This window comes from Melozone crissalis, unplaced genomic scaffold, assembly GCF_028551555.1.
Source record: "Melozone crissalis strain CALT ecotype California unplaced genomic scaffold, PUWL_Pcris_2 ptg000005l_1, whole genome shotgun sequence".
In the NCBI taxonomy this organism is placed as follows: domain Eukaryota; kingdom Metazoa; phylum Chordata; class Aves; order Passeriformes; family Passerellidae; genus Melozone; species Melozone crissalis.
This window is the reverse complement of record NW_026535783.1, coordinates 65290829-65303860: the sequence shown is the minus strand read 5'-3', so window position 1 is coordinate 65303860 and position 13032 is coordinate 65290829. Positions and strand designations below refer to the sequence as shown.

Below are 13032 nucleotides of genomic sequence, written 5' to 3'. Positions count from 1 at the left end.
TTAGAAATGGAACAATATAATGATATAAATGTAATGCTATATTACAAACACTGTCCAGTATTTTTAATTGGTGGAATAAATTGAATTTTGTTTGTATAAATTTGAGAGGACTAATTTTTTGTATGTTATCTGGAAAAAGGCATAGGGAAACTGTGCCATTGTAAAAGCAGGCAGGAGTTTTTTGTGTGTTGACATTGAAATTCTGTATGTGCTCTCAGAATGAGAAGGTAATACAGGAAAAAAATGTTGTTTGAAGAGAAAGAAACAAGGTGAAGGATTCAGATAGTTTTTGGACAAAATACAAGCCAATTTTCTATAACAGCAAGAGATGTAACTTAAATGAAATGAGGAGAGGAAACACAACAGTGGGGGTATCTTTCATGTACCAGTAATGAAATGCTGTGAATAATCTGAATGAAGAGTCTGAACAAATTGCATCATGAATGCCAGCTTCTGCCCTTCTGCATATTTTTTTTATATGACACATTTGAGCTTGACAGAAACATCTGCTTTTATTTATGGGATTTTTTTTGACTGTTTATAGGATAATAGGTGGAATTACTGCTTGTTTCAGATGGTGTACTATTAGCATGTGGGCATGAGCCAGGTACACAGAGACTAAATATTCCATAGGGTATTGTCTCCAATTATCAACTTAAATTTATTGCTTTACATTGTTACTTGTGTCAGTGCTACTCTTTTACACTGTGAGAGAAAAAATACCTTGAGAAAATGTTTTGTTTGCTCAAACATGGGAAATCAGAGATTACTGAACATTTGCATTCAGAACACACACAAAAATAGAATATTGAGCATGCTGTTAGTGCAATAAAATATCATCCCCATTATTATTTTTATTTAATTCTTGGTGCAAGTGCAGGAATAATATACAATTTTTTGAGTAGAAATAACACACTGCTGTTTGCTCAGTTTTTTTCTTGAAATAAGGGAAGCAGCAGAGGACTGCTTCTTTTTACTGTTGGAGAAGAGCATACGTTTTAATGGGTTGTTACGCAGGGAGAGAGAAAGGAACTCACTATAAGGAAAGAGGACAACATGATAAAATACCTGAGGATTTGATGATGATGAAAACCATGAGAAGCATGGTGAAATACATGAGGCCATCTCCTTGTAGAAGAAAAAGTATGATTAAATATATAAGAACGCACACCCCCCCCAGCCCCACCCAATAATCCATGAGTGAAATATGGCAATAAATGGAGATCTTAAAGGGCAATGGAAATCTTAGAGATAGGCAATAAACAAAAAGTTGGGGAGAGGGAGAGTTGAAATTTGCAGTGTGAGTTCCTTTCTCTTTGCACAGTTTGGTTAATTATTGTTACCTTCCAGCAAAATTAACAAATCCTAGAAGCAATATTTCTTCCTTTAGGCTATTGAATCATTGAGTGCTTCTGTAAGTGTACATACAAATGAGCAAGAGATCCATCCCCAAATGAGATTGTAAAACATTATGGCCTAGAATATAAACTTGTCATATTAACTTGCTGGCTGATATTTAAGTAGAGTTTAAAGAAAAGCAGTGAGTGAGTTTAAAGAAAATTTCATTTTGTGCAGGTAGGGTTTTTTTCCCTCCTCTGTTTTCCTTGATGACTAATCTATCGTCTAATTCTAACTATAAAATGCAGTAGAAATATTAGTGCTAATAGTGGTAAACTGAATTGAAATCAATATTGAAGTAGATATATATCCTGAATTGGTACTCTTTTTTCTAGTCTTTCAGCCGTGTTTTATTCTATAGCCAGTTAGGGTCAATATTATATCATAGAGGAAATATGTTGGAATCAGAAGATTTGTTCATAAAAATAATGTGATTTTAATAACACTCAAGTCAAAAATAATTGCTGCTTACTTCATCAGAAAAACCACCTTGATGTGATAAAAAGTAAAGGTAAGGTAAATTGAAGGACAATCAACAAAGAAAAGTCCATGGAATTTCCACTCTTTCTTTCTGAAGTAATAAACAATACTTCAATCAAATTTTAAAGGGAGGGAAAATTTATGATAGAGTTATAGACAATACCATTGTTATCTATGTCTAAAATGGTCTGTTTTCCTTCCATAAACTCTTTCTCTGTCATAAAGGCTCCTAAGATGCTTTGTTTTGGGATTTGATCCTGATTGTCTGAATGGTGCCTCAGCCTGAACCCAGTTTGTACATAAGCATATTTTACAATCTGGTGGCTTCATTTTTAAGATATAAATAAATTGCATGTCTGGTTGGGTTTTTTTTAAACTTTCTTTCATGAAGGCCATGAAGTAGATTAGTCACCCTGTACTGTCCTTTTATCCTTAGGAGCATTCCCTCTCAAATAGGAATCTGCTTCTGTTAAAGAGTTTGCTACTCTGAACATAACAAGAGATCTAGGTTTTCTTTCAAGTCAAGCTCAGAATATTTGAATAAATAAATAAAAAAATACTTACTTGAAATAAATGTTCAAGTAAATAACATTGCCTAACATTTTGAAAGCTTTTCTCTTTCTTTTAGAAATTTGTGAAAGAAAATGTCATAATGACATTTAACAGTGGTGAACAGATTTCACCTGGGATGTTTTTTAACTGTTGATGAAATTGAAAGATATGACTATCTTCTTGGCCAATCAATATCTCTGCTTTTAAACAGCTCATTGTGCTGATAAACACATAACCTTGGAGTACAGCTTTTGCCTCTAAAAACTCTGTGCAATTTTTGTTCAAGCTGTAGTTATTTCTTACATAGTGCTTCCTATCTCTGACTCTATAACAGAGCACACTCTCTCTTGTGATCAGCCTCTTGGTTATAGCACTTGTTTCAAATCTCAGGTCTGAAATTCTCCTGAATTTCATCCATGATGATTCTCTCTCTGTTGATACCTGAGACCACAAGGGTCTGTCAGGTTCTTAAATATGTTCTCCAGTTTTCCGTCAAGATCCTGACCAAGGATCCTGACAGAGAACTAAACTGGTTCTTTGAAGTATAACTTAGGCAACTGGAAGGTAACAAAGGTATTTTTAACAGCTAAAAATATGTGCAAGTACTAAAGAATTGCAGATATTTGGAAACAAGAATTCCTGTGTAGATTCCCATTCTTGGGTCTGCTCATTTCCACTCTGAGAGTCTGAGACCATTCCTAGTGTTTTTTGGACGTGGTGAGGCATTGTAGTCTAAGTATCTTCTGAGAAGAACCTTAAATGTACAGATGGCCCCCAGCCTGGGGTGTTATCAGGGCAGAGCAATTGCAGAGTTTAATTCAGAATGGTATTGCTTTGCTTGCATCTGTTTGACTGTGCTTCACTGAGACAGAGATCTCTGTGCCGTTGCCTAGGTGCACTTCAGGAGTCTGGGAAACATCCACATACCTGTCCTACTCACAGTGTGTGCTGTGTTACATTGTTCAGAGCTTTACCACTCTGGCTGTGAGAATTTCTATGAACTTTTGAATTACATACAGCTTAAATGAGGGCTTGCCTTCCTACCCAAAGGTAGGAATAAATAAGTCTGAAGTGGTCAGTGACAAAATACAAAGTTTTAGTCAGTGTTTTGTTAAACAATGTAGGCATGTTAAAATTACCGTGTGAAATAATAGATTAAAACTCATTAGCTTCCACTTATAGCTAGTAGCTTCCATTTGCAGCCAATTCCATGTAGTGAAAACTATTCCTTACAATCTTTGTGTCTTACAATAGAGTTCATAAGGACACTACACCCAGGGTACGTGTTAGGAAAAAAGGCTCATAGTTGTTAATTGATTTGGGATGCAATTGATGAATTCTCTGAAAACAGTTTATCCAATTCAAGTGCTTTGTATGAGTCAATGTGTTGTGGTTTTATCTGAGAAGTTTCTGTCTGGATAGACAAATGATTAATTTTTAGTTGTTAATAGCATGTCAGAATGTGTGAGAAAGAGTTGGTCAGTATGGCTTACGAAAAACTGCAAGCTAGATGAAAAATATTGCATGCTTTATAGATGATTGCTTAAACTTCTGCTTTTGATATATTGATTTTTCAGGTAAAAAGAAAAGAAAGCGACCAACATGCTTTTGTGCAAGTGTAAGAGCTGTAAGAGCGTTGATCTTGTTGGTTAATAGAAATACATAATTTAGATACATAAAACAGAAATTATTGTTGTTTGTGATACTTTTCATGTACAAGTAAATTCTTTAAGTTTACTATTATAGTAACATTTTTCTTCAATATTTTTCCCAAGTTCTTTGATGTAATCTCAACCACTGAGAAACCACTGGCTGATCAAGACTGGTATCATGGTGCAATTCCAAGAATAGAAGCCCAGGAGCTGTTAAAGCAGCAAGGAGACTTCTTGGTGCGAGAGAGCCACGGGAAACCTGGTGAATATGTCCTTTCTGTGTTTTCAGATGGACAACGGAGACACTTTATCATACAATATGCTGATGTACGTCTCTGATATAGTACTGAATATTCAATTTAGGATCTGCATAGTTCGCTATAGCAAATGGATTTAGCCTTTATGTGCAAATATGAAAGCTGTTGGAAATATTTCCATCTGTGCTGTAATCAGGAGTAAAGGTCATTCTGGGAAATAAAGGAAAAGTAGGAAGTATCAGGTTATTCAGTATCTTTTGTCTTATACTGAAAAGCCAAGATATTTCTGTAAATGTTTTGAATTCTGGAAATTGTTACTGTTTATTTATGCATTTACATTTGGTTATTGATTGGTTGGTTACCCATTTTCATAGTTGGTACAAATTTAGCTACTTCTAGTTCAGACTGTGATGATCCCACTGCATCTTCCTGAAAAATTGAAATAGCCATGCAGAAGAAAATAATCTGTGTTGTTTTTTATAAACATGGGAATTGAAGTCCCTGTTGCACTTCAGGTGCCTATTTTCCTTTTAGTCCTGTGGTAATTGTTTTGTTCAGTATAACACAAACACTTTTGGATGTTGCACAGTGTGTATGCTTCTAAGGACCAGAATTGACCCTCTTGTTGCTCTGAGGAAAAATCAATGACTTAATGAACAATATATTAATTATTATCTACCTTTATAGAGTGTGGGTTTTTTATTCTTAATGCATTGCTTGGTTTTTTTAATGTATTGTGAGTTTCTTTTTACCTTGCTGAATTTTAAATTTATTCAAAATGTGACACTTCCCATAACATTGCTAGAAATTTTTCTTGAAGTATGAAATTGCAGCAGATCATTCTCAGTTTTGATTCAGTAGTGCTGTCTCTTCAGTCTCTTGTAATAAAGTTTCCCATGTACAGAAAAATTCTCAAATTTAATTGCATAATGATACTACACTGAGGGAATTTCATTGTCTGAATCCCCAGGTGATGCAGCATGCCTGGGGTAACTCAGTATTGTGTACCTGGTTTATTTTCTTTTGAGAAGCAGTAATATTTTTCTGAGATTCACAGAGGTTGCAGTGCTTCTCTAGGATTAATGATTATGGACACTTGTCATGCTGGAGAGTGTTCATTAGTTCTCACCTGGAATTTTCCTTGTAGAAGTGAACGCACAATCAGTGTTTATTTTATTTTGATTGTATGACCTTAAAGTATTTTGATATGTCAGACTGCTAAATGAGAAAATTAAAGCAGTAAAATTACCTCTCTCTAGAGTCTTACAAGGTGCTAGTGCACCCTGATCTGACCCAGCAGAAATAAAAGGACATTATATATGTGGTCTAACTGAAATAATTTTGTGCAAATCACTGAATGTGCAAGTACATCTTGAAAAGATAGACTGGACTTTCAAGTCCAAGTTTCAACTATTACTTTGGGGCCTACCTGTAAGCTGGCTTCTTCTTTTGTGTGTCTGTGTAGGAGGGTTTCCACCAAAGCAAAACAAAACAAAAGAAGCTATCTTTCTCTCCATAGAATCTAGCAGTTAAATTTGAAATGTAAGACTGAAACTGTGGCATGGCCTGGACAGTCCCAGCATTGTCAGGTCGAGATATTTACCTGCTTGTACATTTACTAATCTACAAGCATTATGTTCAGCTGCCCTTGGGATTAATCTGTAGTAGATTTTCTTGGCAATCATGGAAGTTAACACTTTCTTTTTTTCTTAAAGATGCTCTGTCCACTGTATGCATTCCTATTCGGTGAATTTTCTGAGAATGAGGAAAAAGTTTATTAGCTTTAGAAGGCTGGTTAGCTTTATTAAGCTCTAGAAAATAGGTGTTGGGAGTGTTAGGGTCACCTAATGAGGGATTTATTCATAGACATTTTTGTAGGCAGGTTTAAGGAGAGTTTACTACAAAGGATTTGCTGGTTTGTTTACACTGGTATGAACAATGTAGAATTGGGTTTCTGACTGGTCAAACCACACTCTTGGATCATTGACAGGTTCCCATATTTTTTTCTGACTCAAGTACTGATGATTAGAGCAGGACATCTGTTTTAACAGCAATCCTTCAGTTGTTTAAGTGTTCTCTCTCTGGTTTTACCATTATTTTAAAAGCTAATCTTGATACAATTATGTGTGTGATAAATTAATTCATCATTCAGCTTTAAGCATAAAAATTCATTGCTGTCATTCAAGGCTGCTGTTGTTTTCATTTCTGCTTATTTGAGGCTGTGCCATTTAAAAATTCTTGCTTGTTAGTGATCTTAGTAAGGGTCACAATTGGGTATAAATGCACAGAATGAAAGGACAGTGGCTCTGCTCTAAAGTTTTACATAAATGGCAGCAGATGGGCAGTGGCTGGATCTGGAATGAGGAAACTATAGGCAATAGTGGTAGTTGTGCTGAGGAGTCTCTTAAGACAGCAGATTTTTTGAATCATCATCAGAAGTATGAAGGACCTTATTTTAAAGGGATGGGAACTAGTGTTAGTGGTCAATCAAAGCTGAGTCACTATTTAACAAACAACAAAACATTCAGACTGGAAACATTTTTATGATAGAGATCGGTGAATGTTAAAAACAGCTGACAAGACACTGCTGTCTTTACCAACAGCAATGACACATTTCAGGAAGTTAATGCTTTAACCCTTAAGGAAACAATGAACTTAGAAGTCACTCTGTAAGGAATTCAGCCCTTCAAGCTAGAAAGAAAGCATGCCAGTGGTAGAGGTGTTCATTGCCCATTTGTGCAAATGAACTTGAATCACCACCTGTGCTCTGAGTTTTGAAAATTGCAGTACTTGTTCATTGTTGCATTGTCAGGCTTGTGGCAGCTACTGCCTTCTTGGAAAAGCTCTCTGTCTATAGATGCTGAGACTTAGGAAAGCAGGAGACTTTATCGTGTTTCATAATCAGCTGCAGGATCCTGCCCAACTTCTCTTTGAAGCCTGTGTATCACCTGCCTTTGTCTCTAGCTCGTTTAGACATTCCTGATAAATACTCTTTTTACAGACCAATCATGCATTCTATACTCTGTGCCAGGGATTTACTAATTTTAGGAGACACTAAATGAAGGAAGATGATATTAGGATAGCTATTGTGTATCTCCTGTTTGTTTTATTGCTTGTTGTATTTTATCATCTAGATTTTTTAGTTTGCTTGCTGTAATTTTTAGAAATAAATAAGAAGTTGGTGTTGTTTTTTTCTGGTTTATAATATTTTTATTTCACTGTGTAATAATTTTGATTTTAACTGGCCTATCTATTTAAATTATGAGTTTAAATAGTTATTTTATCATATTGCCTTAAATGACTGATGCAGTCATTTTTCTTTTATTAATTTATCACTTTCATAACTGTCATTCCTGTTAAGTGAGTATAAATGCTACTCAATAGGTCAGAAAAGAAATCTAAAATAACTCTATGAAATTGTACATTTTTTTTCTGTGTTGTTACTAATGAGGAAAATTTGGTCAAGCACTTTTGCAGTTTCTTGTTCAAACTATTGCTTGTAGAAAAATAAGTTTTTCCTTTTGCCTCCATACAGAATCAATATCGTTTTGAGGGAACTGGCTTTCCAACTATTCCTCAGCTTATAGAACATCATTACACAACGAAGCAAGTTATTACAAAGAAGTCGGGTGTTGTTCTGCTTAATCCTGTTGTTAAGGTAATGCATACATTCCAGAACCTTTATTTGACAGACAATAACTTTGGGGGTTTCTGTTACTATTTAAATAAGCTTCTATGGGACTTCTCAGCAGATTTTTAATTTTTATTTATTTTGTGACTCTGTTCTTTATCTCTACTAAACTTCTCACCTCTGTGCAATATATTCACTTGAAACAGTTCTCCATCCTGATTCTTACCATGAATTTTTGCTATTTTGAAAGAATGGCATTCAACTTCTTATCAAGTATCCTCATACTTTTATTTTTGGTTTCACATTTGGATTTCCCTACTAAGTAATTCAAAGTAGTAGTTCATTTTAGTTCCTTTTATAAAGTAAAAAATCTATTTTATACAATGGAGAAGGTCTTATGAAATTTTGGAAGACTTATGGCAACTGCATTTTGTCCCTATTTCATATTGCAAAAATAAGTTAGATACAAGAAAAGGTACTGATATTCCAGTATCAATGAAAACTTGAAACAAAAATTTACTTTTTAATCAGGAAGCTATTGCTGAAAGTCTTTCAGGATGGAAATAAAAAGGACTAAATATTAAACTGTATCAGTGTTTTAAGAGTCTCCTTGAGTTCTTCCAGCAGTTTTACAGTTAGTATTTATCTAGCTGGTACTTCATTCATAAGGCAACTCCACTTCTATCTTTGCATCTCAACTATGGATAAGCCTTTTGTTCTTGATATATTTGTTTTTTCAAGACTGGTTTCAAACCTGTGTTCATCAAAATTTTAGGAAGTACGACAATTTATATTTCACCATTAGTTACCTATTCCAAGATCCTAGTTTTTTCCTGCTAATAATACTAAGAAAGTCAACTATGTTCTTTTTCTCAAAATTGCACTTTATCTGCCCTTAACTATTCTATATAATTTTAAAATTTTAAGAGTGGGACATTGGAAATACACATTTTAGGTTAGTATCTTGCTGATTACCAAACTGATGCTTCATTGAACATAAGTTACTGCTTACATTCATTCTAGATCACATGTGAAAGCAGAAAACATTAATTTTAATGTGTAATTATTTTTCATATAAATGGTTTAAGCTACAAATAAGGGGTAGTCAAACTCAAAATGAATTTTTTTAAAGACCGTTTGCAAATTTCTCTCTCTCTTTAATACCGTGTTTGTTTTAAATGTGACTGTACATAATGTGAGAGCAGCCCTGTTTTAGCAAATGTAAAACAGTAGTATAGAATATTATCACATAATCTTAGTTATTGTCTGATAAACTGGAACACCTTATCTGTAAAACAGCATTCATTTTTCATTCTCTGTTGCTTACTTTGATGATAGGGGGTTTCTTACTCCTTACTTTTTTGTTTCATTTTGTATTTTCTCTTCATAGAGTTAAGTTTTAATGTAACTATAGCCGAATAATTTTTCTAGTCCCTATCTTATAGAAGAAACATACTCCCAAAAGACATTCCTGGTCATTTCACCATTGCCGCTCTGGTGGCAGCAGTGAATTCCCCCCATGAGGCAGCTCCAACCGTTCTCCAGAGCCGAGAGAGCAAGATGGAGCTCGCAGCTGCCCCAGCCCTCCTTATTTCCAGCTCAGTTCTCAGGGTGTCTGTGCCCTTCCGAGAGAAACCCTCACATAAGAGAGTAACTAACCACACCTTTTTGGGACAACTTCTTTTTTCTTTTAAGTACCTGGTCGTTATGTCTCTTAGCAACAAAATGGGAAATAATTCTCTACCAGAAAGATAATGAAAGGAAAACCCCAAACTTCCAACAGGCCTTTTGTTTTTCCTCTATTCAGGGGGAAAATGAAGTGGGTCCCCTCCTCCCTGGGTTTGTTGACTTGAGTTAGTATCAATTAAGCTCAGTATTAACTAAAAATTAGTGGAAATAATAGTATTTCCTCTAGAATTGTGTTAGTTGGTAGTTGATCTGAGGTGCAGTGCACAACTACTTCAGTTACTCAGGTTTCCCAAGAATTATGCAAGTGATCGGCATCTATTTGTAAAATCCACAGGCTGCATCTGTTTTTTCATATGACTGACCTTGTCCTGGTGTGCATCAGTCTTAATATTCAAGAGTCCTTTGGGTTAGTAAGCCTTTCTACTTCCATTCTGCTATGTTACGTAAAGTAATGGAAAGGGTGACGGTTAGTACTAAGAAAAGTATTGGGTTGCAGCAATGCCGCGGCCGATAATCCTGTGCCCTGGCTAGCTGAGAGGGTGGCCAACAGCCCCACTGCAGCAGGGGGTGTCAGTCCCGGTGGCAAGGCCCCAGGCCTGGCAGCTTCAGGCACCCCTCGGCGGTAGAAGCCTCGGGCTGTGCCTGCAGGACGAGGTCTCAGTGAGAAACTGCGAGGCAGGGCGGAGCGAAGCAAGAGCCGGACACTCTCTGGGGTTAAACTGGTTTAGTGTCCCGGGGGACGACCAGCAGAGAGTGACAAACTGGGAAGGACCAGCAGAGAGTGACAAAGAAAAGGGGTAGAGCATGGGATTATAAAGGGAGGTGGTAACTGAAGGTGGGATTTACAGAAAACCAATCAGGGAGGAACAGGGGACGGGCTTAACATAACAGACTGTAAGGGAGAACCAATCGATACATTGTAAAGGAGGGGCCCCGGGACCTCAGCCAATCACTACTCCCACTGAAGGGAACCTTCTAGAAGACTGGGAGTGGTGGGGAGTGATTGACTGGGCCCAGGGAGGAGAGAAAACTATACATATATGGAGATATGGGGCGGGGAAGTTACATAACAAGGGGGAAACCATAGCAACTAAATAATAGACAGAAACTGGGGTGGGGAAAACTGGGAGGACGGAACCATCATAACAAATGGGGGAGAAACAGAACATACCAACACACCACAACATTGGGTGACAGGAAAGGGACTGTATAGATTTTTTTAAATATACATGTTGCAATTGCATGTAGGCTTTCATGAATTTATGAAATAGGATGTCAGTTTCTAGAGCTGCTACCACTTGGTGCAAAGTAAAACCAATGTATAGTATACTTAGTGCTTCCTGACCAGCAGTTTGAGCCAAACAAAGCAGTGTTAAAAAGGGTGTTAGCTCATGATTTGAGTTTTTTAAGAGCAACTGTTCTCAAAAATGTTTAAATTGTTTTGGTTTGAGCTATAATTTTATGGTGGTTTTACTTCTCCCATACGATAAAAACTATTTGCAGTATTCTGAAAGATGTACTTCAGAGTTAAGCAAAAGATTGTTGTGAACTTCCCTTTTTAATTTGCCTGGAACTCTTTCATATGGGAAAGTGGAGACATTTCAGGTCATTTTCAGAAGTAGCATATGCACTCTGACACCTAGTGTTGGGGGTAATTTATGCATCATGTGCTATTACCAAGATGTCTTTAATCATTTCCTTAAAGTTCATTTGGCATCTGCAAAGACTGTTTTTGCATTATAGCCGCAGAGCAGTCATTGTCATTTCATATAATCTTTAATCTTCTTATGCAAATTGCTGTCCCTGTAATAACCTATTTAGAAATTGAAAGTTAAATACGACAAACTTCACAGAAAAAAAAAATTATTCTTTTTAGTTTGCTTTTGCTTTCCTTCCTTCCCACAGTCATTCATTCTCCTTTACTATATTAGGAAAATTAGTGCTCACCTTCTGTGATGTTGCCCTTGAAAGGAACAGGCTTAATTGTGTCACAAAAGGCCTGTCCCATGTCCCATTTCATGTAGACTGAATTGCCTGCTTGGAATTTTAATGATTCTGTAATAATAGAATTTAAATTAGAAAAACTGATGGCATTAAAAAGATATTTGCTAGTAACTTCTTTCATGGAAAAGTGTCTCATACTTATTTATAATCTCCTTGAAAAAATTGTACATTATGTTCTTCAGGTTGTTATTGATGGATTGACTGGTACACAGAGCCGCTGAGTAACTCAAAGCACACCCAAGGACTTTATTATATAAAAATGCTGTTTTAACCATACTGGATGTATTTTAACCTTCTAAGGTCTTTGACCTCCTGTTTTTGAGGTTGATAGATTTCTTGAAATATAATTCCTTTTTATATTTTTACATATTACACCACCTGTATTAAGGTGTGAATATGCTTCAGTTTGACTACTAGAACAGAGAATGATCAAAAAAATAAGGGATACCATTTTTATTTAAGTGTACTTGTATTAAAGTTTTCATTTGGATCGTAAATACACCTTTGAAGCAAATCTGCCCAGGATGCACAGCTGCTCATGGGAGGGAGCTCAGTTTTCAGAACCAGGAAAGATTTAGCCTGAAATGATGCTTTTCTCCCAAATACATGTTTCAGATTCTGAGCACCAGTTGATTTGCTCTGATGATCTGCTACTATTTCACTAGTGCTGAAATACTCATGGTATATGAATGCTCTGTAGTTAATTCAAATTCTGAACTTATGGAAAAAATTAACTGCTGCTTTGTCAGATGAGTTAAGCCATGTGTTTGTTACTAGTAACTTTAATTTTAAAATTCTGGGTCTATTTTTATGTGACAGAGAAGCCTGTGATATGGTCTGATATGTTTTGTGTACATAGGAAAATGATGGATCAATCATAAATGATGAGGTGAAAGAAAAGTGCTGAAAGAAAAAAAAACCCAGGCATTTCTTATTAGTGTTTCTAGTGCTGATAAGTAAGTTTGCAAGTGACGTGAAAATTCTCTGCAGATCTGAAGCTGTCTTGCAAGGTATGAATGTATTGAGGAGTTAGACTTGGAAGGAAATTGTGAAGAGCTGTAAATTTAAGTTAGATTTTCTTCATGAAAATCCATTAGTAAAAATCTGAAATTATGCTAATTTTTTGTTGATGGATTTTCTGGGGAGGTTTGTTTTATTTTAGCAAAGCAAGCTGAGGTTCACTGTTGCAGACAACACATGTGCTTAGAGTACAGGTAGTGTGTGCCCCTCAGGCCAGCAAATCACAGGAGGAGGAGGAATTGAAGGAGGCTGCTGACCAGTCTCCGTTTCAGGGAAGCACTCTTAAGCCTGCTGGGAGATATTGAATAGAAACAAGGAGACTTACAAAGGCCAAGTTTATCACAAAGTA

The 13032-nt window shown here is 36.0% G+C and overlaps 1 protein-coding gene across 3 annotated transcripts in view; it reads left to right on the top strand.

The window, feature by feature from the left end:
• FER (FER tyrosine kinase) overlaps nt 1–13032 on the top strand; it is a 164513-nt gene that overhangs the window by 84849 nt on the left and 66632 nt on the right. For all 3 annotated transcript variants that reach the window (XM_054281976.1, XM_054281984.1, XM_054281991.1), the window contains 2 exons: nt 4206–4409; nt 7875–7997. In XM_054281976.1, coding sequence (XP_054137951.1) covers nt 4206–4409; nt 7875–7997 — 327 coding nt within the window. The remainder of the gene's footprint in view (nt 1–4205; nt 4410–7874; nt 7998–13032) is intronic.